Source organism: Pelophylax lessonae (genome assembly GCF_965119305.1).
Source record: "Pelophylax lessonae genome assembly, chromosome: 8".
Classification (NCBI taxonomy): Eukaryota; Metazoa; Chordata; class Amphibia; order Anura; family Ranidae; genus Pelophylax; species Pelophylax lessonae.
The window spans coordinates 107,165,002-107,191,801 of NC_138775.1; the positions used below are offsets into that span (position 1 = coordinate 107,165,002).

Below are 26,800 nucleotides of genomic sequence, written 5' to 3' on the forward strand. Positions count from 1 at the left end.
ACCACTGCTCTGGGTGTGGTTTGAAGCTGCTTTGGCTGGTGGGAGGTGACTTGCACAAAAGCAAGAGCATTGGTGCTGGTGGGATGAAGCCACTGCTCTGGGAACTCCTCACTGTTGTCGTTGTTCACGGTAGCTGTCTAGGACCTGAAACTGTGTGGTCATGTAACTTTTAGGAAACAGATTAAAAAATTGAAAATTTGACTATCTGTAAATTCCTCATCTTGGAGTACAGACATATATTTATAGACCATGCGTTATATGAAGGCTACCTTCAGGTGACCTGAGTCTACTCCATGAGACTCCAGTTTTTATGTGTTCAGTACTATAATGAATTAACAGCTAATTAATAAAAATTATTGAAATTTCAATAAAAAAATTAAATTACTGTAATAGGACAGTACAGGGCACAGGACTTGGGACATCCCCAAATAATAAACTGAGGAAAGGGCAACAATATAGCAAACAGAGCTGCCAACAGGCCCGCAAGAAAAACAAAGGTTAAGGAACCAGAAAACACTCTGCTTAAAGCTTTTTACAGCTGAAGCTCGTATCAGCCAAAGCCTAAACATCTACTGGGTAGAAAATGAAAAATGGGAACAAATACATTCCAAATATATACTTATTACACCATAAGGGATCTCCTATCTTTTCTCCTCTTGTAATTGGCTGTGAAACCCCTGGATAAATCGGTGGAACCTCTCCTTGCCCCTTCGGCTTCACTCTGCAAACCCCTGAGGACCACCACCATACGAATACTTGACAGTGGAGAAGCCATAGCATGCTGCTCATGAAATGCAGGGGATGCAAAATCCTCTGCAGCTTCTGGTACAATATCTGCAACCCCTTCCTTTCCTCTATTTCAAACAGGTTTGATGTCTCCATCTCGGATGCATTAGAATGTCGGGGACAGAAAAAAAAGCATAGTGTTTTTGTCCCCTGGAAGCCGAAGGTTCTAGGAGTGCCAAATATTTTTCAAAGAACTCCACATTATGTGTGCCTAAGAGGAAGATATTATCAGTGAAAGATAGCAGTGTCATAATAGAACATGATCCTCCACGGCTTGGTGAGAGGATTCCCAGGTGGGTACTCCTGGAAATTTAGATGCAAAGGGATTGGAGATTTGTGTGTCCAGAAAACAGGAGTCGCTATACCCTGGCACTAAAGCGTGTCATGACTACATTATTTTCTTGAGACCAAGTAAGGATGGTGTAAAAAAATGCCAAATTTAAAATAACATAATGCACGGAAAACATAATAAAAAAGTATAACAGGGAGAAACATAATAAAATGAACTCCTCCTGAATCAGGACCCATGTATCAGAATTGTGTGCCAAGCACTGCAGGTTGTTTATAAATAGCCAGAAAGCAGTCCCAAAATATAAGGAAACTATTTTTTCCAATCCATGTTGCTGTGCCTGTTTGGGGTGCACCTGTCAAGGTAGGCATCCCCCCCCCCCCCCAAAGGGGTCTTTAGGGTCTGGGAACCATAGATATAGCCATAGCCCCAGACCTGTATAGTACCCTGCCATAAACAACACACGTTGCACTTCTTGTCAAGGTGAGCTGAATAGAAAAAATAGTGCAGCGCTAATATTCAAACATGAACAAATGACACAAACAAAATGAGATAAAAATGAGAAGAAGATAAGTCCATGCAATGCCCGTGGAGTAAGGGTGAGGAAAGGGGTCCTGAATATAACAGTTGGTGCTCTTAGTGCACTGATATCCACCACCTTCTAAGTTGGCCTCTCACCTTAATAACACTTGGATTAAGCATGTAATTCCTCTCTCAGAATGGCTCCTCGATAATACATCCTCTTAAAATGGCATAACAGGGAAGCCCCAATCAGAGAACGCTGTAAGCCTGTGACCACTTCCTGGATCAGCTCAACTCATTCACATGTAATGGGGAAACATAAAGGGCAGACCCATAGTGTAATACTATTAACTTCTTGATTGAAATAGCATAAAAGACAGCCTCTTACTTTTGTGTGGATAAAAGCCAGCGATAAAGTGACAGATAATCTTGTCTTGGAGAGTCCTGCTCGGACCTCACCAGACTCCAGATGGCAGCGGGTGACGTCGGTAGCTCCACCTTCCCCCCGTACGCGTGGCGTCTCCCAATGGGCGGAGACTTCTTCAGCGGTCCCTAAACCGCTGAAGAAGTCTCCGCCCATTGGGAGACGCCACGCGTACGGGGGGAAGGTGGAGCTACCGACGTCACCCGCTGCCATCTGGAGTCTGGTGAGGTCCGAGCAGGACTCTCCAAGACAAGATTATCTGTCACTTTATCGCTGGCTTTTATCCACACAAAAGTAAGAGGCTGTCTTTTATGCTATTTCAATAAAGAAGTTAATAGTATTACACTATGGGTCTGCCCTTTATGTTTCCCCATTACATGTGAATGAGTTGAGCTGATCCAGGAAGTGGTCACAGGCTTACAGCGTTCTCTGATTGGGGCTTCCCTGTTATGCCATTTTAAGAGGATGTATTATCGAGGAGCCATTCTGAGAGAGGAATTACATGCTTAATCCAAGTGTTATTAAGGTGAGAGGCCAACTTAGAAGGTGGTGGATATCAGTGCACTAAGAGCACCAACTGTTATATTCAGGACCCCTTTCCTCACCCTTACTCCACGGGCATTGCATGGACTTATCTTCTTCTCATTTTTATCTCATTTTGTTTGTGTCATTTGTTCATGTTTGAATATTAGCGCTGCACTATTTTATCTATTCAATTCTGCATACGGGTGTTCTAGTTTGACCTGAGTGTCCAGCAGCTACAAATTTCTGATCTGTGTTACTGTGCGCTGATATTTCTTTTATTTACAATATTGTCAAGGTGAGCGCCTAATGCAGAATAAAGTGCCTGAAGCTTACAGACCAGCCCCATGCACAGAGGTCAGGGGTACGATCCCAAAGGTACACCCTAGGGTATCAATCCGGGAACTGCTAGATAGCCTCTGGTAATACACAGTCAGATGTTGATAAAAGCGTCAGAAGGAAAAAAAATATATACCGTATTTATAAAGCAAAAAAAAAGGTAACTAAAGAACACGAGCAAAAAAGCTGGAGTCTCATTGAGTGGGTGGGGTTATATGAGCGTGAAGTATAGGGGACTCTAGCAAAGTTTTTTGCCAGTGTCTAATCACCTGAAGATAGCCTGTTTATAACCCATAGTCTATAAATACAAGTCCCGTACTGTACGATTAAGATAAAAGGTATTTACACTGCTAATCTTTACCAATGTTATGCAACATTAGTAAAGATGGGGGGGGGGGGGGGGCAAGCAACATTTAAAGCCGGCCATAGATGGTTCCATATATGGGCAGCCTGAATGTACAGTACAACCAGCCTGCCGGACTTGACATGCTATATTTCGCTACCCTGCCCCCTCAGCTGGGAGAACGCAATGACTTACTGTCCAAGGGTGATGCTGTTCACCTGCTGAACTGTATCTATGGGGTAGTAGCTATTTCCACCTAGGCTCCTCCTGATTTGGCCTACAAACCCTCCTCCCACTCGTCATGGAGGAGAGGCTGTGCTGTTCACAGATGATAGCTTATAAAGCGGATGACGCTTGTTGAAATTTCTAATGAGCACATGGGAGGTCAAATTCACGGAGGGATAAATAATTCATTCATTTGTGCCTTAAAATAACTCATGCAATCTTTATCTCAAAAGTAGTAAATTCAGGAAAGAAAAAAAACCTTGTTAAAAATGTATGTTTTGTAATATGTGGCACTTAAATTTAGAGTTATTTTTGATTTTATTTTATCACATTTTTTTCACAGCCCAACATTTTACAAGCAGGTTAAAAGCATACAGAAATATTGAAAACATTTTTAACCTGGCCATGCAGCTATTTTGTAAACCAGCTGCATAGCATACTGTACCTGTGCTGGTACATTGCACAGACACCTTTATAGGCTGCTTGTACATTGGTCCGGAACAATCTTCTCAGTTTGGCTAAGATATTCCCAAAGTGCAAGTATGCTGCTTTTCAGCAATAAATGCCTCAACTGGCTTGCATGGGTAGAACACTTTTTTCTTTGGAAGGTAAGCACTGAAAAACTAGTCAAGGGCTATAAAGTCTCATTTCTTTAGGAAAGAGTGGTTTGATTGGCTTGCTTATTCAGCTGCCACAGTGAACCCCAATATAGTAATTACAAATACATACTCGGTATAGTAACTCTTCTGGAGTTAATACTTTTCCATCTTCATCTAACCTGCAAAAGGATGAACACATACTTAGAAACATGCAAACAGGACAAAACAAAGTAATAAAACAAAGCCTTTAGTTAAAAAAAAAAAAAAACATTTCAAATTAGGATCTGTTAAATTTAGTGAATAAACAAATGAACTTACATACTTTCTGTACCCTATAACAGCATATAATTGCAGTTCAGTTCCTGAAACCTTGAAAAATGTAGTACCCATCCTTTAAAATAACATGAATATCTCCCATCAAACATGGGAGTTAAGCTGCTTTCCAAAGTTCCCACCTAACTAAACAAAAAGGTTAGGAAGAAGAGCAGATGCGTATACAGTAGGTCCTGATATTTTTATTTTATTCTTTTACTTGCACCTCTTAAGGTGTTAGTGATGACCGATTGGATCACTACTCAGGGCAAAGTTACAGTGTCTTTGTAAAGAAATCTTTCTCCAGTTTTTCCGATTGATCACTAGTCAGAGCTTATAACCTCATAATGCTTGGGCCTAGCAACCAGTTGCTAAAAGCTCTTATGCCCAGAAAGCACCTAGTGTAGTAGCTGTTGACTTTTAATAAACAGGTACTCACCAGTCCAGCATTGTCTTCACCCAGGCCAGGTGTTTGCTGGTCACCGGGTCCCCAGGCCATCATCTTGGCTGTGGGAAGACGGCTGTGACTTTCTGCTGTTTCACAGCCGACTTCCTACTGCACATGAATGAGAGGCGCTGTGCTTGCAAACTGGTGTACTCTTTATGTCTGGAGGAAAAATACGAGGCTTTTTCTCTTTACATTCTGGATTCCCCTTATCCCATTTGACCTGTGCTGACACCCTTGGAAGCTATATATGTTTACCACTATTGAGTATATCCCATATCTTGTTGACCCAATCGGATGATCCATACCAGTGAACACAGGGCTACTTACCTAAAAGGATAACACCCCTTGAGGGTACCACACTTTCTACCCCTGTAGGGGTACAGAGTTCCGGTGAGTGTGGAATATATTGCGAGGGGAGCACTTAGTTTCCTCACCTGCATGTCCGAATTGGATCACATCAAGAGCCACTTCAATTTTCTGGGATTCCACATCAGCATCACCTTTTGGACTTTATTATAATATTTATTTATCACTCCAGTCACCTTTCATCCAGGAATATTGCTGTCTAATAATCATTGCACTGTTGTCTCTTGCTGCACCAGTCACTTTTTTTACTCTGAATTTTATACTCTGCATAGTACTCGGTTATATCTGATTTACCCAGAATATTGCAAACCCCCCCCCCCCCTCGTTAGGACTATTATATACATATTTGTAAGTTTTTTGGTCTCCCCTCCCCCTTTTTTGCTTACCCCCCGTTTCCTTTTATATCCTCCCTTTCTGCTCTGAGGCCTAACAACTGTCTCTAATTTCAGGCATTTATATATTTATCTCCTGAGGAAGTGAGCATGGTCTCGTAAATCGCGTAGAGAAATCTTACCATATAGACATTTACACCTTGGATTGTCAGTTATATTTTGATTTATGTAACTATGGAAACCCATGCATATCATACATATGGGGACTAAGACACTTTCCTGTCCCTCATATGCCAGCTCTCCTCTGTATTAAATATTATTGGTGGAAAACATCGCACCCTTTTTTTGGCATATGTAGAGGCATTTTTTAATTGCATTATAATCATTGTACTTATGCTTCTCATTTGTGAAGTGCGATATAATGGGATAATGCCCATTTTTCAGTCTACTTACAGTTTACAAACTCTTTATATTTGTGATATTTTTGAATGTTTATTTGTTTTGTTGTTTTATATATTCATTTGGTTGTTTGTCTGCAGAGACTATGTTGGGTCTTTCTTTCCCTCCCCCCCCCCTTGATTGATGTGTTCTTTAGTCCGGGGGCTGCAAGCCTCTTTTTGCTGCACGGACACCCGGCCTGGAGTGGTCCTTTGCTACTTGCATTGGCACCATTCTCCCCCTGGGTGTCCCTGGTTGCCGTATGACATCATGCCTCCTTCAGACTTCACGGTTGGGGATGGAGGGTCTGGCGTCTTTTGCGCATGTGTGAATCCCAGAGGGAGTGATGCGAGGTACAGAGACGCAGGATTCCTTGCGTATGTGCACTGCGATCCATTCCCTCTGGTGTGGCAGAGCGTGATGCCTATTCGTGCTCTGCACCACCTCGGCTTCCACGTGCGCCTGTACCTTTGGCCATGTTCGCCGCCTATGTAATTACATAAGCCCCATGGCTTTTATTTTTTTTTTGACATTGTGACGCTGGATGGGACGGGGTTAAACCAGTTTTCAGGCTATTTAGTCAGCCCGTCTATCATTAATGGGGTGGGGTCCCATCTGTTTCCAGGCTATTTAGTCAGTCCCTGTCCATTAGCCATCCCAATAGTTTATCAGGGTTGAGCTTTTTTGGTTTCTGGTGTGCATACCTTTTGGAATATTCAGGGAAGGTGAGTATCTATCAGCAAGGGTACCATAATATGTTCCAATAGCATCCACTTGGGTTTGGTTCTGTTTATTCTTTTCACTGTCTAGGCATTTGTTTTGTATTGAAAGAGTGTACTCCACGCTAAGGAAGTAGGTGTGAAAAATGATAGGCTGTAGCCCTACCTTAAATATAACTGTAGTTATATGCAAAAGAGCTAGAGAGAAGAGAAGGGGTTATTGGTTTTGGATTACTTCATGGTATTTCATTACTATTTTCTGCACACTAATATGGCACTATTACTTTCATGATGGGTTTCACAGCTTGGGATTCACTCATCAATTGGCCATTCACTTCACAATCTCTTTGATAATGGACACTTATTTGTCACCTTTTTTTATTTATTCACTACATTTTTTTCTATTTATATGTAATGTACCCTAAGGTAGACGCCTAATGGAGGTTAACATATCATCTATTGCACCCATGCACAATTCCCCTCTGTAAATGCCCTCTTTTTTTTCGCACATTGTCTATACTTTATACCTTTAATATTAGCTACTTCTGCGTTTACACTGGGTTGTTTTTTGCACTATTACACGTGTGATGTGATGTTTAGGAGCTTGCTAGTCGCTACTGGGACCAATGGCCCCCAATTGAGCTTTACTGTTGCTGTTTTCCAACTTTCAGTATTTGTACATCCCTGACCACTGTGACACCATGTCACCTTCTTGGATGTTTGCCTTTCTGGCTGGCCCCTTCCCCTCCACAGCCCCCGGGGAGAACTACATTGACCGCTTGGGGATCTCCTTCTGTTTTCCTACATCTTCATCTCCAATGGGGAGTTCTATGGGAACCATGAATCTGTTTGACTGTTTACCCTGGTTTGGAAGTTCGTTAGCACTGGTCTTCCCTCCCCCCTTTTTTGCCTACTCCCCCCCTTCCCCCCTATTTCCTTTTTTATCCTCCCTTTCTGCTCTGAGGCCTAACAACTCTCTCTAATTTCAGGCATTTATATATTTATCTCCAGAGGACGCGAGCATGGTCTCGCGAAATGCGTAGAGAAATCTTACCATATATACATTTAGGCCTTGCGGTTCGCGGCAAATTTTGCTTGTTCGCTACCCGCCAAAATTTGCGAACACATGGCGTTGGTTGTTCGTGGCGGCCATATTAGTTTACATTGGGGAGAACTTTGACCCATGACACAGCCGTCAGGTGGAACCGGACTGCCAATTAAAACATTTCAGCACATGGACATGCCCCCTACCCTAAAAATAGACCTGAGCTGTCGGTCATTTCACATTCTGCTTTTTGCCAGCGTATGGAGAGGTCTGCTGTGTTCATGAGGGAGAGATTGCCAGACACAAATAGCTCTGAGAAGATCCACAAAAGTCCTTTTCAGGGCTGGTATTTCGGTATAGGTCCAGTCTCTTTTCAGGTTAGGGGCAGGTATGCTTTAGGGGCAGTTAGAGAGATCGGCTGCAGTCACACAAATCGCTCTGTTAATGTCCACAAAAGTAATTTGAGGGCTGCAATTTTTGGTATAGGTCCAGTCTCTTTTCAGGTTAGGGTAGGTATCCAGTCTGTGCTTTAGGGGCAGTTAGAGATCGGCAGCAGTCACACAAATCGCTCTGTTAATGTCCACAAAAGTCATTTGAAGGGCTGCACATTTTTTGGTATTACTGAGCAGTGCACTAAAAGGGGGGAGGGGGGTAATCTACAGTATAATATACTTTGTAGAAAGCATATTATAGTGGATTAGTAGTATTATTGTGCAATGTGCAGCATTGTGACAGGTGTGGTGACTGAGCGTTGCTGCAGCAATACTACAAACAGTGACAAAAGCACTTATAATGTATTATAACTGGTGTGATAGACCAATGGCCCCCCCAATACCACATATTGAAGTGGGGTGTTATCTGAGTATACTTTTACAAGTGTATTTGTGTCCTGCAAAAATATTGCCTCTTTTGCTGAGTTAAGTCTGGTACACATAGTGCCAAACTCACTAGCCAATTTTTTGAACAACTGGTGTGATAGACCAGTGGCCCCCCAATACCACATATTGAAGTGGGGTGTTATTTACCAGTATACTTTTCTAAGAGTGTATTTTAGTCCTGCAAAAACGTGGCCTCTCTTGCTGTGTTAACTGTGCTACACACAGTGACAACAGTTACTGGCCAATTATTTGTAGAACTGGTGTGATAAAACTGTGGCCCCCCAATACCACAGATTGAAGTTAAGGTGTTTAACAGTATACTTTTCTAAGATTGTATTTTAGTGCTGCAAAAATTTGGCCTCTTTTGCTGTGTTAACTGTGCTACACACAGCGACAACAGTTACTGGCCAATTATTTGTAGAACTGGCGGACTGACGGACCGGCAGATAGGGAGGAAAGGCAAGGAGAAATTGCATTGCACAAGAGGTACAAAGCAGACTGCAAATGTATCATGAGCGAGCCATCAACCATGTACAGTCACATCTGGCACTTCCAAGGACGCCGGCACATGGTTCCGCAGTGTGGGCTTTTTTTTAATGTGTCCGTTGCTGACAACAGTGTTGCCATCTGCAGCCTTTGCAGTCAACGCATAAGTCGCGGTAAACCCAACACTCACCTAGGGACAACCGCCTTAAGAAGGCACCTGAAATCCCATCACTGAGCCCAGTGGGAGCAACACTGTCAGAACCCACAAAGCCACACTCCAGGCTCTCACTTGTCCAGCCTCTTCTCCTTCTCCTCTCTCCTCACATTCACATTTGTCCTCCACTCCACTTTCCATGATGCGGTCGTCACGTTGTTCCGGAAAAAGGCAGGCTTCTGTGGCCCAAATGTTGTAGCGTAAAAAAAGGTGTCCGACAGGTGTCCGACTACATCGGGTTAGCGGCCGATGTGGACGCTCTGAGGAGTGATGAACCCCTGGACTACTGGGTGGGCAGGCTTGACCTCTGGCCAGAGCTTGCACAATTTGCAATGGAACTGTTGGCTTGCCCCCCCTCCTGTGTCCTGTCCGAAAGGATGTTCAGCGCAGCAGGGGGGATCGTGATCGATAAGCGCACTCGCCTAGCTCATGACAGTGCAGACTACCTCACATTTATATAAATGAATGAGGAATGGATCTCTGAGGAATTCAACACATGTGACCAGTAGACCATGTTTCATTGAAATTCCTCATGCCAGGCCACAAATATATGCCAGACCGCCATCCACCCACAGCAATTCCTGGTCCTTGGCTTCGCTACATACAGCGGCATAAAAGGCATTTCATGTCCATTGAATGGCTAATTTTTGGGGCCTATACAGGCCGACACTTCTGTATACTGTCAATGCCTAATTTACCTGTAGCCATCAAATACACTACATTCTTTGCCGTCAGTTAAACCCATGTGAGCTAATTTTTGGGGCCTATACAGGCCGACACTTCTTTCTGTATACTATGTGAATGCCTAATGTACCTCTAGCCATCCAATACACTACATTCTTTGCTGTCAGTTAAACCCATGTGGGCTAATTTTTGGGGCCTATACAGGCCGTCACTTACTTCTGTATCCTGTGAATGCCTAATGTACCTCCAGCCATCAAATACTACGTTCTTTGCTGTCAGTTAAACCCATGTGAGCTGATTTTTGGGGCCTATACAGGCCGACACTTACTTCTGTATACTGTGAATGCCTAATGTACCTCTAGCCATCAAATACACTACGTTCTTTGCTGTCAGTTAAACCCATGTGGGCTCATTTTTGGGGCCTATACAGGCCCACACTTACTTCTGTATACTGTTTGAATGCCTAATGTACCTCCAGCCACCAAATACTACGTTCTTAGCTGTCAGGTAAACCCATGTGGGCTAATTTTTGGGGCCTTTTATGGCTGACACTTACTTATTTATCCTGTGTATGCCTAATGTACCTTCAGCCACAAAATACAACGTTCTTAGCTGTCAGGTAAACCCATGTGGGCTATTTTATGGGGCCTATACTGGCCGACACTTACTTCTGTATCCTGTGAATGCCTAAAGTACCTTCTGCCACAGAATACTACATTCTTAGCTGTCAGGTAAACCCATGTGGGCTAATTTTTGGGGCCTTTTATGGCCGACACTTCTTTATCCTGTGAATGCCTAATTTTTCAGACTGGAATTGAAAATCAATGGGTCTGTAAAGGTTCCTCCAAATTGTGGAATGGATGCGGACCCATTTTACAGATGTGTGAATGGACCCTATATGTATTAGACATGTAATTTACCGGCTTCTGTCAGTTCTGACTGATTTATGAAAAAAAAAAAAACAATTTTTTGCTGTAAAAAAAAAAAAAAAAAGAATTTAGGGCAACTTTTTTAATTGCAATACTTCTGTTATGACATTGTCCATGTGCTGGGACTATTTGTGCACAGCTAGTACATCTTTTGTGGCTGCAAATATGACCTAAAGCTTTTTAAAGTTCGCCTCCCATTAAAGTCAATGGGGCCCGCCGCAAACTTGCGGATCGCGGACTTTTGAGAAAATTTGCGGCTGACTGTATACTGTGTGAATGCCTAATGTACCTCTAGCCATCAAATACACTACGTTCTTTGCTGTCAGTTAAACCCATGTGAGCTAATTTTTGGGGCCTATACAGGCCGACACTTACTTCTGTATACTGTGTGAATGCCTAATATACCTCTAGCCATCAAATACTATGTTCTTTGCTGTCAGTTAACCACTTGCCGACTGCTCACAGTATATTTACTGCGGCAGTCGGCCCCGGCCAGGCAGAGTGACGTAGGTCTACGTCGCTCGCCTGTCACTCCTTTTAGAGCCAATAGCGGGCGAGCGCGCGCCCGCCGAGGCGCGCGCCCGCTTTGGCTCGTTCGCAGAGGAGTGCGGGAATGTGACTGGCGGACCCGATGTCCGCCGGTCACACTACGATCGCCGGTACAGCGGGAGAAAGACAGAGCGGCTGATGTAAACAAGCCGCCTGTCATTCTCCCCTGTGTAAAAATGAAGATCAGACGGTTCTACTATGTAGAACCGTTGATCTTTGTTTTTACACTAGGAGACCTGTCCCCCTACAGTTAGAAACACGCCCCTAGGACACACTTAACCCCTCCCTGTCCAATACAGTTAACCCCTTCCCTGCCAGTGTCATTTTTGCAGTAACAGTGCATATATATAGCACTGATTACTGCAGTAATGTCACTGGTACCCCCAAAAGTGTCAAAAATGTCAGTCAAGGGTCCGATCTGTCCGCCGCAATGTCGCAGTACCGCAAAAAAATCGTAGATCGCCGCCCTTACTCGTTAAAAAAAAAAAACACCAAAAATGACAAAAATCTTTCCCTTTGTTAGTAAACGCGTTAACTTTTGCGCAAACCAATCAAAATACGCTTTTTGTGATTTTTTTTACCAAACATATGTAGTGTAAAACAATTTGGCCGAAAATTTTAAAAAATTTTGATTTTTTCATTTTTTTTGGGGGGAATTTCATATAAAAAAAAAAGTGAAAAATATTGCTATTTTTGCAAAAATTACGCTCTTTTTTTGTTTATTGCGCATGATCAAAAAATCGCACAGGTGATCAAATACCACCAAAAGAAAGCTCCGTTTGTGGGAAAAAAAAGGACGTGAAATTAGTTTAGGTACAGCGTCGCACGACCGCGCAATTGTCCGCTAAAGTCACGCAGTAAAAAAAAAATCGCAAAAATCCCCCTGGTCATTAAGCAGCAAAATCTTTTCCGGTCTTAAAGCGGTTAAACCCATGTGAGCTAATTTTTGTGAAAACAATTGTGATCCGTGTCAGGGGACCGGCAGGTGGTGCTGTGGAGCAGAGAGCGCGGGATCAGTGGCTGCGTGCGAGTGAGAGGAGCGGGTGTGTGACAGATCGTGTGTGTGTGAGTACCCCCCCACCCCCCAGTAGAGCGTCGGCGGCGGCGTCCGGTGCTAGAACCCCCCCCCCGAAGTAAAGCGGGCGGCGAGCGGTGCGGTAACCCCCCTCCCTTGTTGCGGCGGCGTCCGGTGCTAGCACCCCTCCCCCCGAAGTAAAAGCGGGCGGCGAGCGGTGCGGTAACCCCCCTCCCTTGTTTCGGCGGCGTCCGGTGCTAGAACCCCCCGAAGTAAAAGCGGGCGGCAAGCGGTGCGGTATCCCCCCTCCCTTGTTGCGGGCGGCGTGCAGTAAACCCTCCCTTGCGGTGAGTGGTGCGGGAACCCCCCCTCCCCCCCAGAGAGAGGGAGCAGAGGAGACTAGCAGACACAAAGGCTGACCGGGAAGTGACCAAGGGAGGCGGGTGCAGAGAGGAAGACTGACCGACTGAGGGAGGAATCACCGTCAGGAACTGCAAGTGACAGGCTTAAAGGGACACACACTAGGTAAGTAAGACTGGTGACTGAGATTGAACACTGACTGAGGGTGTAGTGTAGTATCTGTGAGTACCTATTACTAACTGAGTGTTGGGAGTACCTATTACTACCTGAGTGTCTGGAGTACCTATTACTACCTGAGTGTCGGGAGTACCTATTACTACCTGAGTGTCTGGGAGTACCTATTACTACCTGAGTGTCTGGGTGTAGGTGTGTGTGGCTGTAATCATCTCACATAGCCCTTAATGTCCTGATCCTTGAGATGTAAGTCTAAGAGTCTTTTGAAAGCCACCATACTACCCGCAGAAACCACCTCTTGTGGTAGACAATTCCACAATCTTGTAGCCCTAACAGTAAAGAACCCTCCTCGTTGCCTGAGGTTAAAACGCTTCTCCTCTAATCGCATTGTATGTCCTCGAGTCCTCATGCAATCCCTTCGAATGAACAGCTTTTTTTCTAAGCCGAGATCCCCATTTTATATTATATAATAATATTTATATTTATAAATTGCTATCATGTCCCCCCTCAGACGTCTCTTCTCCAGGGAGAATAAATCGAGCGATTGCAGCCGCTCTTCATAGTTAAGGTCCTCCAACCCCCTAATCAGTTTAGTTGCCCTTCTCTGGACTCTCTCCAGCTCCAACACATCCCTCCTGAGGACTGGCGACCAGAACAGGACAGAATACTCCAGATGCGGTCGGACCAGAGTTTTATAAAGTGGAAGGATTCTAGTCTTATCTCTGGAATACATCCCTTTCTTTATGCATGCTAATAATCTGCTGGCTTTGGCAGCTGCCGCTTGACATTGCATGCTGTTGCCTAATCTATCATCAACCAAGACTCCCAAATCCTTCTCCATTTTTGATTCCCCCAAGGGTTCCCCTCCTAACGTGTATTGTGTTTTTATGTTTTTAGTCCCCAAGTGCAAAACCTTACACTTCTCCACATTAAACCTCATTTGCCATGTCGTTGCCCACTCCGTTATTTTGTCCAGGTCATTCTGTAGGATATCTGCTTCATGCTGTGCAGTTATTGACCTGGCCAATTTTGTGTCATCTGCAAAAACTGATAACGAACTACTGATCCCGTCCTGAATGCTGTTTATGAATAAATTGAACAAGGTTGGTCCCAGGACTGAGCCCTGGGGCACCCCGCTTACTACCTCAGACCAGTCTGAGTATGCGCTGTTTATTACCACCCTTTGGACACGGCCTTTTAGCCAGTTCCGTATCCAAGAGCAAACCCTGCTGTCGATACCTGCAGACCCTATTTTATAAATTAAGCATTGAGTGTCTGGGAGTACCTATTACTACCTATTACTGCCTGAGTGTCTGGGAGTACCTATTACTACCTGAGTGTCTGTGAGTACCTATTACTACCTGAGTGTTTGGGAGTACCTATTACTACCTGAGTGTCTGGGAGTACCTATTACTACCTGAGTGTCTGGGAGTACCTATTACTACCTGAGTGTCTGGGAGTACCTATTACTACCTGAGTGTCTGGGAGTACCTATTACTACCAGAGTGTCTGGGAGTACCTATTACTACCAGAGTGTCTGGGAGTACCTATTACTACCAGAGTGTCTGGGAGTACCTATTACTACCAGAGTGTCTGGGAGTACCTATTACTACCAGAGTGTCTGGGAGTACCTATTACTACCTGAGCGTCTGGAGTACCTATTACTACTGTGAGTGTTGTGTGACTGACCGGGCTGTGTGTCTGTGAGTGTTGTGCAACTGTGAGTGTTGTGCGACTGACCGGGCTGTGCGACTGAGAGTGTTGGGCAACTGAGAGTGTTGTGCGACTGACTGGGCTGTGCGACTGAGAGTGTTGGGCAACAGAGTGTTGGGCAACTGAGAGTGTTGTGCGACTGACCGGGCAGTGCGACTGTGAGTGTGGTGCGACTGAGTGTGGTGCGACTGACCGGGCTGTGCGACTGAGTGTGGTGCGACTGACCGGGCTGTGCGACTGTGAGTGTTGTGCGATTGAGTGTTGTGCGACTGACCGGATGGTGCGACTGGGAGTGTTGTGCGACTGACCGGGCTGTGAGATTGTGAGTGTTGTGCAACTGAGTGTCAAGTGAGGGTAGCGGAGTACCAGAGGGTGAGAAGGTTGAGTTAGGAAGCCAGGAAAAAGCCACATAGGATAGAATTAAATCACTGAATCCCCATTAGATTAGATTATTAGGTACAATGCCCGGCGGGTGTGGAGATGCGACTCGGTGTACATCTTGTGATATGTATGCGTTCCTCGGTCATGCGATCGAGGGCGAATACAAATGCGCAAAATGTAAGCAAGTTGCTTCCCTGGAAGCTCAGGTCCTGAATCTAGGGAAGCAGCTGGCAACACTGAGACGGATGTCCATACCGGAGGAGAGCCAGGATCGTACCAGTCAGGTGCAGGCAGGGGTCTGCACAGAGGTGGGCGGAGTATTGGAGGTGCAGGCATCAGAGCAGAGTAGAAGGGTGACAGTTAGGAGGGGTAGAAGGGGACAAGGCAAGGAGGCTGATCCTGGGCTGGAGCACCCCAATAGATACGCCCGTTGTGTGATGTTGGGGAAACCAGTCAGGCACCAGCATTGCTGGAGCAGAGCGACACCCCTAGCTGCCAGGGGAAGAACTCCTCCAGTGAGGCCGGGAGAAAGGGAAAGGAAAGACAGGTGCTGGTGGTAGGGGACTCAATTATTAGAAGGACAGACAGTGTAATCTGTCACAAAGACCGTGTGCGCCGAACAGTCTGTTGTTTGCCGGGCGCTCGGGTTCGGCACATCGCGGATCGGGTGGACAGATTATTGGGTGGGGCTGGGGAAGACCCAGCTGTCATGGTACATGTGGGTACCAATGACATAGGCAGAGGAAGATGGAGAGTCCTAAACGATTTCAGGGACTTAGGAGCTAAGTTGAGGAGTAGGACCTCCAAGGTAGTATTTTCCGAAATACTACCTGTACCTCGAGCCACACCAGAGAGGCAGCGGGAGACTAGGGAAGTTAACAAGTGGCTGAGGAGCTGGTGTAGTAAGGAGGGTTTCGGGTTCCTGGAGAACTGGGCCGACTTCTCAGTCGGCCACCGGCTCTTTGGTAGGGACGGAATGCACCTAAATGGGGAGGGTGCAGCCGTACTGGGTGAGAGGATGGCCGAAAAGTTAGAGGGGCTTTTAAACTAGGTGACGGGGGAGGGTACAGATGTAGAATTAGCAGGTGGAAAGCAAGATTCAGAGGGCACAAATGGGGGCATTAGCGGTAGGGTGTTCGGAGCTCCTAAACCCAGGGTGGGTATGGGGAAAAATCAAGAGAGCAGCCTAAAAACATCAAATGAGGATATATGTAACAGGTCAAAATTAAGAGGTTTGTATATCAATGCCAGAAGCTTGGCCAACAAGATGGGAGAGCTGGAGCTACTGATGTTTGAGGAGGACTTAGATTTTGTGGGGATAACAGAGACTTGGTTTGACAGCTCTCATGACTGGATGGCGACCATTCAGGGGTATTCCCTTTATCACAGAGATAGAGAAGGTAAAAAAGGGGGAGGGGTATGTATGTATATTAAGAACAGTATACAGATAAATATGAGGGATGATATTAATAATGGAGCTATGGACAAGGCAGAATCCCTATGGGTAGAGTTTCAAAGGGAAGGCACGGTGGGGAAGATAATATTGGGCGTATGCTATAGGCCCCCCAACCAGTGAGAGGAGGGGGAGGCGGACCTCATTTTACAGATAGGATTGGCAGCAAGGATGGGAAATTTTTATTATAATGGGGGACTTTAATTATCCAGATATAGACTGGGCAGAAGGAACAGCACACTCAGCCAAGGCTCGGCAGTTCCTAAATGTTTTGCAGGACAATTTCATGGGTCAGATGGTGAATGCACCGACAAGAAACAATGCGGTACTTGACCTACTGATTACCAACAATACAGACCTGCTCACTGATATAGAAATACGGGGCAACTTAGGAAACAGTGACCATAGGTCAATAAGTTTCAGTATTAATTACAGTAATAGGAAGCACAAGGGTAATATAAGGACACTGAATTTCAAAAGAGCCAATTTCCCAAAACTGCGCTCGCTGCTAGAAAATATCAAATGGGATAGAACCCTGGGAACAAAGAACACAGAGGAAAAATTGGAGTGCTTCAAGAGCATACTTAACAAGGGGATTGGCCAGTGCATTCCAAAGGGAAATAAATTTAAAAGAGCAAAACTAAACCCTGGGTGGCTAAACTCCAACATAAAAATGCATATTAGTGCTAAAGAAAAGGCCTTCAAAAAATACAAGACTGAGGGGTCATTGGCAGCATTTAAGCATTACAAAGAGTGCAATAAGAAATGTAAAGACGAAATCAGGGCGACTAAAATAGAACACGAGAGACATATAGCGGAGGAGAGTAAAAAGATACCCCAAGAAATTCTTTAAGTATATAAACAGTAAGAAAGCAAGGCCAGAACACATTGGCCCCATAAAAGATGACAAAGGAAATATGGCCACTGAGGACAGAGAAAAGGCGGAAGTGTTAAATAATTTCTTCTCTTCACAAAAGAATCGGGGGGCTACACGAACCCAGCTTGTAAGGCAGAACTAAACAACACACCTCAGGAAGTGCCGCCATGGCTAACAGAAGATAGACTTAAAACTAAACTAGAGAAACTTAACATAAATAAATCACCGGGACCGGATGGCTTGCACCCGAGGGTTCTTAAAGAGCTCAGCCAGGTGATTGCCAGACCATTATTCTTGATCTTTAAGGATAGTTTACAGACGGGTATGGTGCCAGCTGAATGGAAAAAAAAGCCAACGTGGTACCAATATTTAAAAAGGGGCCGAGATGTATCCCGGGGAACTATAGGCCGATCAGCCTAACATCTGTAGTCTGCAAGATTTTGGAGGGGATGTTAAGGGACCACATACAAGGCTTTAGTAATGAAAACTGTATTATTAGTAGTAATCAGCATGGATTCATGAAAAATCGTTCTTGCCAAACCAATCTATTAACCTTCTACGATGAAGTGAGCTGCCACCTAGATAAAGGAAAGCCTGTTGATGTTGTGTATCTGGACTTTGCAAAGGCCTTTGACACCGTTCCCCACAAACGCTTACTGTACAAACTAAGGAAGGTACGTATGGACCATAAGGGGAGTACCTGGATAAAGAACTGGCTCCAGGGGAGAGTCCAGAGGGTGATGATTAATGGGGAGTACTCGGATTGGGCGGGTGTGGAAAGTGGGGTCCCCCAGGGTTCTGTCCTGGGACCAATCCTGTTTAATTTATTCATAAATGATCTAGAGGAGGGGATATCTAGTACAATCTCAGTATTTGCAGATGATACTAAACTAGGCTTGCCAATATCTTCTATGCAGGATGTGGAAACCTTACAAGCGGACCTGAACAAAATAACGGGGTGGGCAACTACATGGCAGATGAGGTTTAATGTTGAAAAATGTAAGGTAATGCACTTGGGGGCCAGAAACCAGAAAGCAAGCTGCTCACTAGGGGGGGGGGGGAACCTCTGGGTGAGTCTAGGATGGAAAAGGACTTGGGGGTACTGGTGGACAACAGGCTTGGCAGTGGCATGCAATGCCAAGCCGCTGCAAGCAAAGCCAACAGAATACTGGGATGTATAAAAAAGGGGATTCACTCCAGAAATAAAGAGATTATTCTCCCGCTCTACAAGACTCTGGTCCGGCCACATCTGGAGTATGCTGTCCAGTTCTGGGCACCGGTCCTCAGGAAGGATGTGCTGGAACTGGAAAGAGTCCAGAGAAGGGCAACAAAAATAATTAGGGGAATGGAGGACATCAGCTATGAGGAAAAACTACAAGCACTGAACCTATTCTCTCTGGAGAAGAGACGATTGAGGGGGGATATGATATCAATGTACAAATACTGTACTGGCGACCCTAGCATAAGGAACAAACTATTCAGAGAAAGGAGATACCATAAGACACGTGGCCACTCACTAAAACTAGAGGAAAAGCGGTTTAACCTTAAAGTGCGTAAGGGGTTCTTCAATGTAAGAGCGGTAAGGATGTGGAATTCTCTTCCACAAGCAGTCGTATCAGCAGGGAGCATTGATAGTTTCAAAAAACTATTAGATGGGCACCTTAGAGACCACAACATACAGGGGTATACAAAGTACGGTTAACAGCAAACACACACACACACATCATAGGTTGAACTGGATGGACGGATTTGTCTTTTTTCAACCTCACTAACTATGTAACGTTCGTGAACCGCCCCGGCCGATGTTCGCCCATCTCTATATACATTTACACCTTGGATTGTCAGTTATATTTTGATCTATGTAACTATGGAAACCCGTGCATATATCAATGTACCTATGTTTATAAGAATTATTTCAATTGTATGTACTAAAGTGTTTAAAGTTTAATAAATTCTGTACATTTTATACCTTGTGGTTTGTGTCTTACAAAGTCCCTTGGGCATTCTTTTTTTTGTATTCATACATATCGGGACTAAGACACTTTTTATGTCCCACATATGCCAGCTCTCCTCTGTATAAATAATATTATTGTATTGTTGTATTATAGGAAGCATATACATAGGCCTACTTAATTGAATAAGTTCAAGGAACGTTTTTTATGTATTTACTTTTATATTATTCAACCTATGATCATTAAATTTTAGGGGGAGGTACTCCTTGAATTATGAGTGTATTATCATTGATATAGTAGGTATGAGCTTCAAATATATAGAATAGGGTGATATGTATACCATTTTCTTTTCATGCATAAAGAACTAAATTGGTATATGGATTTCACTTTAAGTTACTTCATTTTCAAGGTATTTGGTAAAAGGAATGTTAACCACTTTAGCCCCGGAATATTTGGCTGCTCAAAGACCAGGCCCTATTTTGCGATTTGGCACTGCGTGACTTTAACACACAATTGTGCGGTCGTGCGACGCTGTACCCAAACGAAATGGATGTCCTTTTTTCCCACAAACAGAGCTTTCTTTTGGTGGTATTCGATCACCTGTGCCGTTTTTTTTTTTTTTTGCGCTATAAACAACAAAAGAGCGACAATTTTGAAAAAATAACAATATTTTTCAAATTTTTTTTATATGAAATTCTCAAAAAAAAAATATAAAAATCAAAACTTTTTAACAATTTAGGCCAATTTGTTTTCTACTGCATATTTTTGGTAAAAAAAAAAAAAAAAATCATAAGTGTATTTTGATTGGTTTGCGCAAAAGTTATTGCGTTTATTAACTACGGGAAAGATTTATGTCATTTTTATTGTTTTGTTTTTTTTTTACTAGTAATGGCGGCAATCTGTGATTTTTTGGGGGACTGCGACATTGCGGCGGACAGATCGGACCCCTGACTGACATTTTTGGGAGTACCAGTGACATTACTACAGTAATCCGTGCTATAAATATGCACTTACTGTCAAAATGACACTGGCAGGGAAGGGGTTAACTTTATTGGTGATCAAGGGGTTAAGTGTGACCCTAGGGGCGTGATTCTAACTGTCAGGGGCGTGGCTTGTTAGATCATCACAGAGACATGCGATCCTATATAGCAGGATCGCATAGCCTCTGTGATGATCTAAGGTAGAATGACAGGCGGCTGTGTTTACATCAGCCGTTTGTCTTTCTCGCTCTGCAGTGAGAGATTGTGAGTGACCGGCAGCCATCGGAGCCGCTGGTCACTCGCGCTAGCTCCCCAGGGGAACAAGCGGGGGGGGGGGGCGCTTGCCCGACCCACAGGAGGCTGAGCGAGTGACGTACCCCTATATAGTATATCTGCGGTCGGTGGTCGTTATGTGGTTAATTGCTGTACTTTCAGACCCTATTCATGCAATATGTATCTTAAAGGAGACGGTATTCTTGACCGTAAATGGGCATGGTAGAAAATCTACTAAGATTTAGATTTTTCTCCATGGCTTAGGTCAGAAGGTTGTCTTTAATAAAATAGTTGAATTAAACTAAATTTCCCAGACTTTTATACAAGCAAACAGTGCCCCTTTTTATGATGGCGAGATGGGGTATTTAGTAAGATGATGCCCCATCTGACGTGGAAAGCAAAATCCAAACCTACATTCTCATAGGATAAAAATTATGTGTGCTAAGACGGGGGGAGAATTGGAAAGATCGAGAGGAAGGAAGTAGGATATTCTGAGGAGGTTCTGACACATTGATGGGAGACATCTGAAGCCGATGGCAGGCTAATCAAACGTGACATCTTAGGCAACATGCATTGAAGTGTTTGGTAAAGTATAAATTTTTATTTTTCTATAGACAATTTGCTTGCCATATACATCTGACTGAAAAATTTGATTATCTTTATAGCATCAAGAATTGAATTTCGATCATTCTAAATTGAAGGCTCTTGAGGCTGATTTCGGTTTATAGTAAATGGTGCAGTTGTGATGTATGCTTAATAAATTAACTTAGTAGAAGTTTATTTTACCAAAAACAATCTTGACTTCTAGCAAGTTTAGAGTATGGTGTAACAATTTTTGTTCATGTATTTTCAAACATTGAGTTATGAACATCTGTTGGCTGAGAGAGGTTACGTGTCAAATCTGTCAAATTTTGTTTCCATATTTTGTGAGCTCATGAGAAGCCATTAATCACATTCCAGAAGTTATGAGTTTTGGTTACATTGATATTCTGTAATAACATCCTTTGTATTTCTCACAGTACCCGAGTAACACAGATTATTGAATTTTGTTCCACTTTTTGTGTTTAAAGTTATATTTTAATATTATTCTGCACTGCTTTTTTTTCTTTTAATACATATATATATGCCTTCAAGTTAGCGCCAATAAACGATCGAGTTTTTGTTGATTTATGGAAATAAAGTTGAGAATCTCCTTAATGATCGATCCTTGCTTATTTGCATAAATAGACACCGTTTATCAGAGCAGTCTAAACATTTCGACACAGCCCTGCCTTGTAGCCCGAACTATTCATGAAAGATGAGAAAAAAAACCCTGCGTACTTAACAGAAGCTGTGGGGATGAATATAGAGCTTTAATCCAGGCTAGGAAGTTGCCTCCGAATCCCCAGTGCATTAGTGCAAACTCTAGATAATCCCAGGAAAGTGAATCAAACGCCTTGTATATGTCGTGTAACAATAAGAAGCCGAGTATCTTGCATGGATGTAAAAATGCGGACAAGATGGATAACCTTGCGGATATTGTCCCCGCCTGCCTACCCGGGAAGAAGTTCACCTGGTCTCTGTGTATGAGAGTTTGGAGGTTTTTGTTGACACAGTGCTCTGAACCTTCTCCAAAATCTTTAGATTCACATTCAATAGAAAGATGGTCTGAACACCTGAGAATTACGGCAACTTTCCACTGCAAGTACCGGCTCGGCTCTACTCGGCCCTGCTTGGCCCGGTTTGCTTTTCCACTGCTGGTACCGCATGGTACGGTGTTTGAATGGTTCGGTATGGTATAGTATGGTTTGCTTTTCCACTAAAGTAGTACTAAAGTTAAGTGGGTGGGATAACAACGGGGTGGGTGGGATTCTTTGACCAATCAGTGGCTAGTAGTGACTGCATGCAAAGGATTGTGGGATATGGTACCGGTATGGTACCTCTTGGAACCACAATCGAGGTGGTACGGTTTTTGAGAGCCGTACCGTTTGGTTCCATGCAGTTGAAAAGCACCGCCGTACCGTACCGAACCATTCCTACACCATACCACGCGGTACCAGCAGTGGAAAAGCACAAAAGCGAGCCAAACCGTTCGGTTCCATGCAGTGGAAAAGCGCCAATAGTGGCCTCATCGGATGTTTTAGGAATCATAGCAATAGGTGCTTTGAGGGAGGGCTGAGAATTATGCCTAAACAAATTAAAATATGCAGCAAGATGGGGGGTCAGGAGGGTAGCACATTTCTTGTAATAATGTCCCAAAACCCATCTGGGCCAAGGTAATTGGAAGGCTTTAGCGACTTAACGGCCTGAGCAATTTCAACCTCGGATATGTTTGCATTCAAAGTGTCACAGGCCGCTATAGATAAAGAAGGGAGACGCAGACGCTGAAAAAAATTCTCAGCTCGCTCCAAATCAAATGGCTTGGGTTTCCCACATAGGGAGGAGAAAAAGGTGGGAAACTCTGTTGTGATCTTCATCGGTTTGGAAGAAAGGCCACCACCCCCTGGTACGCAGCTGGATGTGGTCATGTGTGCGGCCCACTAAATTGAGTTTTCTCGTCCCAAACGTCTTCCATTTGAGGATTATGGAGGCCACTGTGCTCTTTGGAACCTTAAGTGCAGCAGAAATCTTTTTGTAACCTTGGCCAGATCTGTGCCTTGCCACAATTCTGTCTCTGAGCTCTTCAGGCAGTTCCTTTGACCTCATGATTCTCATTTGCATTGACATGCATTGTGATCTGGAAGGTCTTATATAGACAGGGGTGTGGCTTTCCTAATCAAGTCCAATCAGTATAATCAAACACAGCTGGACTCAAATGAAGGTGTAGAACCATCTCAAGGATGATCAGAAGAAATGGAAAGCACCTGAGTTAAATATAGGAGTGTCACAGCAAAGGGTCTGAATACTTAGAACCATGTGATATTTCAGTTTTTCTTTTTTAATAAATCTGCAACAATGTCAACAATGTTAAATGATTTTAGCAAATGGCTGCAATATAACAAAGAGTGAAAAATTTAAGGGGGTCTGAATACTTTCCGTACCCACTGTATATGCCTGGCCAGCGTAAGGCCTTTTTTAGCCTGCTCAGAGGCAAGGAGGCAAAGTACAGTGGCCAAGTTATCACAAGCCTTACAGTTGGCCACAGTAAGTCGTGTCTTCCAGGTCGCGTCAGCCTGAGCCAGGAGAGAGGTCAGCTCCTATTCCTTCATTTCCCTAGCCCACTTTTTGGAGATGGCAATGTGGAATAAATGAGCCCCTAATAGTGGCTTTATGAGCGTCCCATATTGATACAGAAGATGTCACTTAACCTCAAAAAAATCTTTTAGCCAGCGATGGGCTTTCATAGGTCATCTAGTTGAGAAATAAAGTCACTATTCGAACATGATACCACACGAACCATAAAAAAAGAAGAAAGTTTATCTCACTGTTTGTATTTCGCAGATCTCTTTTCCAAATTACCTATGTGCCTCTCCTCTCTGTGACTGACACTGTAAGATAAACTTTCTTCTTTTTTATGATTTCATGTTTAAATGGTGACTTTATTTTTTGCAACTAAATGATAGCAGCTACTTATATTGAAAAAAGACAGCATAAACAAAAACTAGAAACAAAAAAAGATATTTTTTACATTTAGGCACACAGCCAGGGGCTGTTTTTCGTATCTGACCACAGAAATTAGAGAGCAGGAGGAATGATTGTTAAGCCTGCATGTTTTGTGGAGATAGTATCTGGACAATCAGAATGCACAATACTTTGTGCAACATAAGGGAGGTGATTGCTAAAGCTATAGGTGGTATTTCTATTTTGTAAGTATAGGAATCTGAGTGAACAGTGCTGTGTACAGGAGAGGAGGGGTGATCGCTAAGGCAGCAATTGTTAAGCATCAAGAGAGCGTTGCAGCGATTCCTAAGGGTGAGCACTGAAATCAAAATAATTATAGTGGTTTGTAATACACTTGGGAGCTAAAAATATGAATGCAAATTACTCTCTACAGGGAAAACCAAGGATGGAAAAGCATCTGGGGGGTCGTACTATATCACAAACTCTGCAACAGCATGCATTGCCAATCATTTAAAAGAGCTTTTAGTCAAGAGATAAAACTATAATTTTACCACTTTACAAAACTTTGGTTTGGCCAGATCTTGCGTATATATTCCAGTTTTGGCCACTAACTTTCAGGAAGGATGTGCTTGAACTGGAGAAAGTCCAAAGAAGGGCAACAAAGCTAATTATGGGGCTGGGGGACTACAGTTATGAGGAACAACTACAACATTAAACGTGTTCTCCCGATAGGCGCATGCGCGGCAGCTCCCCGGATGGCGGCTTAACCAGGGAGCTCCGTCCGGCTCCGGCATTACAGGCGCCCGATCCGCATTTGTCAGCTGACTACCGCCCCACAGTGAGAAATCACGGATCCAGCTCCCCCGGTGCCCTTGTCGGCACCCTCGATGTCCGTCCACCAGGTCCGTAGAGACCTCTCGCAACAATTTTTGGCCGCAGCATCCCGGTCCAGCTCCTCTAAGATGGCGGGCGCTTCCTCACACAGCCAGGGACTCGAGGAAGAGGAGGACATCTCAGATGCACCGGCACTTTTGGGACAGCTCAGGTCAGTCCCCAGCAGCCCCGCACCTCCCGTGGAGCTCCCACAAATACTGTCCCCAGCATCTACTGTTTCTCTCCTGGAGAGAACACTTGATGACCTAATAAAGTCCCCGGCTGGGGCCTACCCAGAGCTGCCGAGCCTCCCACAGGGCTCTCCTCCTCTCACCGGCCAGCAAGATATACCTATCTAATGAGTATATTCTCCAAAATGCTGGCTACAGGCTTATCCCAGACAGCTTCCCAGATCACCTCTGCAATTCATACGGATCTACAGAGCCTGGGGTCCAGACTTGAAGCCATGGAGCTTAAAACTGATCAGACGGTACTCAGGGTTAACCAGAACTCTGCCCGGATGCAGGATCAGCTGGACACCGCATTGTCCAAGATAGATGAACTTGAGAACAGGTCTAGAAGATACAACTTTAGAATTAGAGGCCTGCCTGAGAGTATTAAAGATGTGGAAATGGCTGTTACCGCTTTTATAAAAGACTTGATACCGCAACACCGCCTGGAGCTTGATAGGGCTCATAGGGCCCTCAGGCCTCCCCTCCCTGACGGCTCGCCGAGAGATATTATTGTGAAACCACACTTCTATAAGGTCAAGGAGGAGGTCATGAAAATTTCCAGAAATGCGGAGCAACTTACAATTCAAGGCCATCCCGTACAAATTTTTGCGGACCTGTCACCCACTACCATCCAGAAGCGGCGAGCGCTAAAACCACTCCTTCAAGTCCTACAGCAAAGAACCATTAAATACTGGTGGTCCTTTCCTTTCCGTCTCACCTTCGTCCATCAACAAAGAACACATAATTTTTCGACCCTTCCTGAGGGGGAGCAACTATTTCTGAAGCTTGGTCTCATCTCGCAGGATCCAGCCACCTCAGCGCAAGGCAGAAGCTCTGGCTCCTTCAAGCGTCCTCCACCGCAAAGCCCTCTGGTTCCTACTTGGCAGAAACCACAGACCAAGCGTGCTAAAGATGCAAGACCTTGATAGCGGGCTCTTACCAACTGATGGTCCTTCACTTTTCATCAGTCGCGACTTGGACTGGTGTTACTGGGGTACATTCTCCCTTTCCTGCTGGCCTGTGACAGGGTCCACTGTGGAGTGCTCGGCACTCCTCTGTTGAACATTTACCTTTGTTCACATCGTTTTCATGTTTTGCATTTTTGACTCTGTTTGCAGGTTTCTCACAAATACTTCTCATGATATGTTTTCTCCCCCCCCCCCTTTTTTTTTTTGCACTATGGGGCGCCTAGCAGGAGCGGGATTACCGCTGCCCCTCACCCCTTCTCTGCATGGGTTTTTTACCCCTATGCAGACCTGGGTGGATGCCTTTATTTATCAAAGGCATACATGGGATTCAGGGGGGGATAGGATGTGGCCTATCCTCCCCGACTTGGGTTGGGATTTTTTGGTACTGTTACTGTTTGCTTACTTTTATTTCTTTGTGGCTCCTCCTTCTACCCTCTTTGTTCCTTCTTTCCCCCATCTTCTTCCCCTTCTTCTCTCAGGTCACCGGGGGGTCCCCTTTTTCTTTCTCATCGGGGTCTACTACTTGAACACAGAGGTTCCTGTCTAGGCATCGCCTCCT

At 44.3% G+C, this 26,800-nt stretch overlaps 1 protein-coding gene across 2 annotated transcripts in view; it reads right to left on the reverse strand.

The window, feature by feature from the left end:
- Positions 1 to 26,800, reverse strand: part of SGSM3 (small G protein signaling modulator 3) — a 335,727-nt gene that overhangs the window by 73,613 nt on the left and 235,314 nt on the right. For both annotated transcript variants that reach the window (XM_082265578.1, XM_082265577.1), the window contains exon 17: positions 4,180 to 4,228. In XM_082265578.1, coding sequence (XP_082121704.1) covers positions 4,180 to 4,228 — 49 coding nt within the window. The remainder of the gene's footprint in view (positions 1 to 4,179; positions 4,229 to 26,800) is intronic.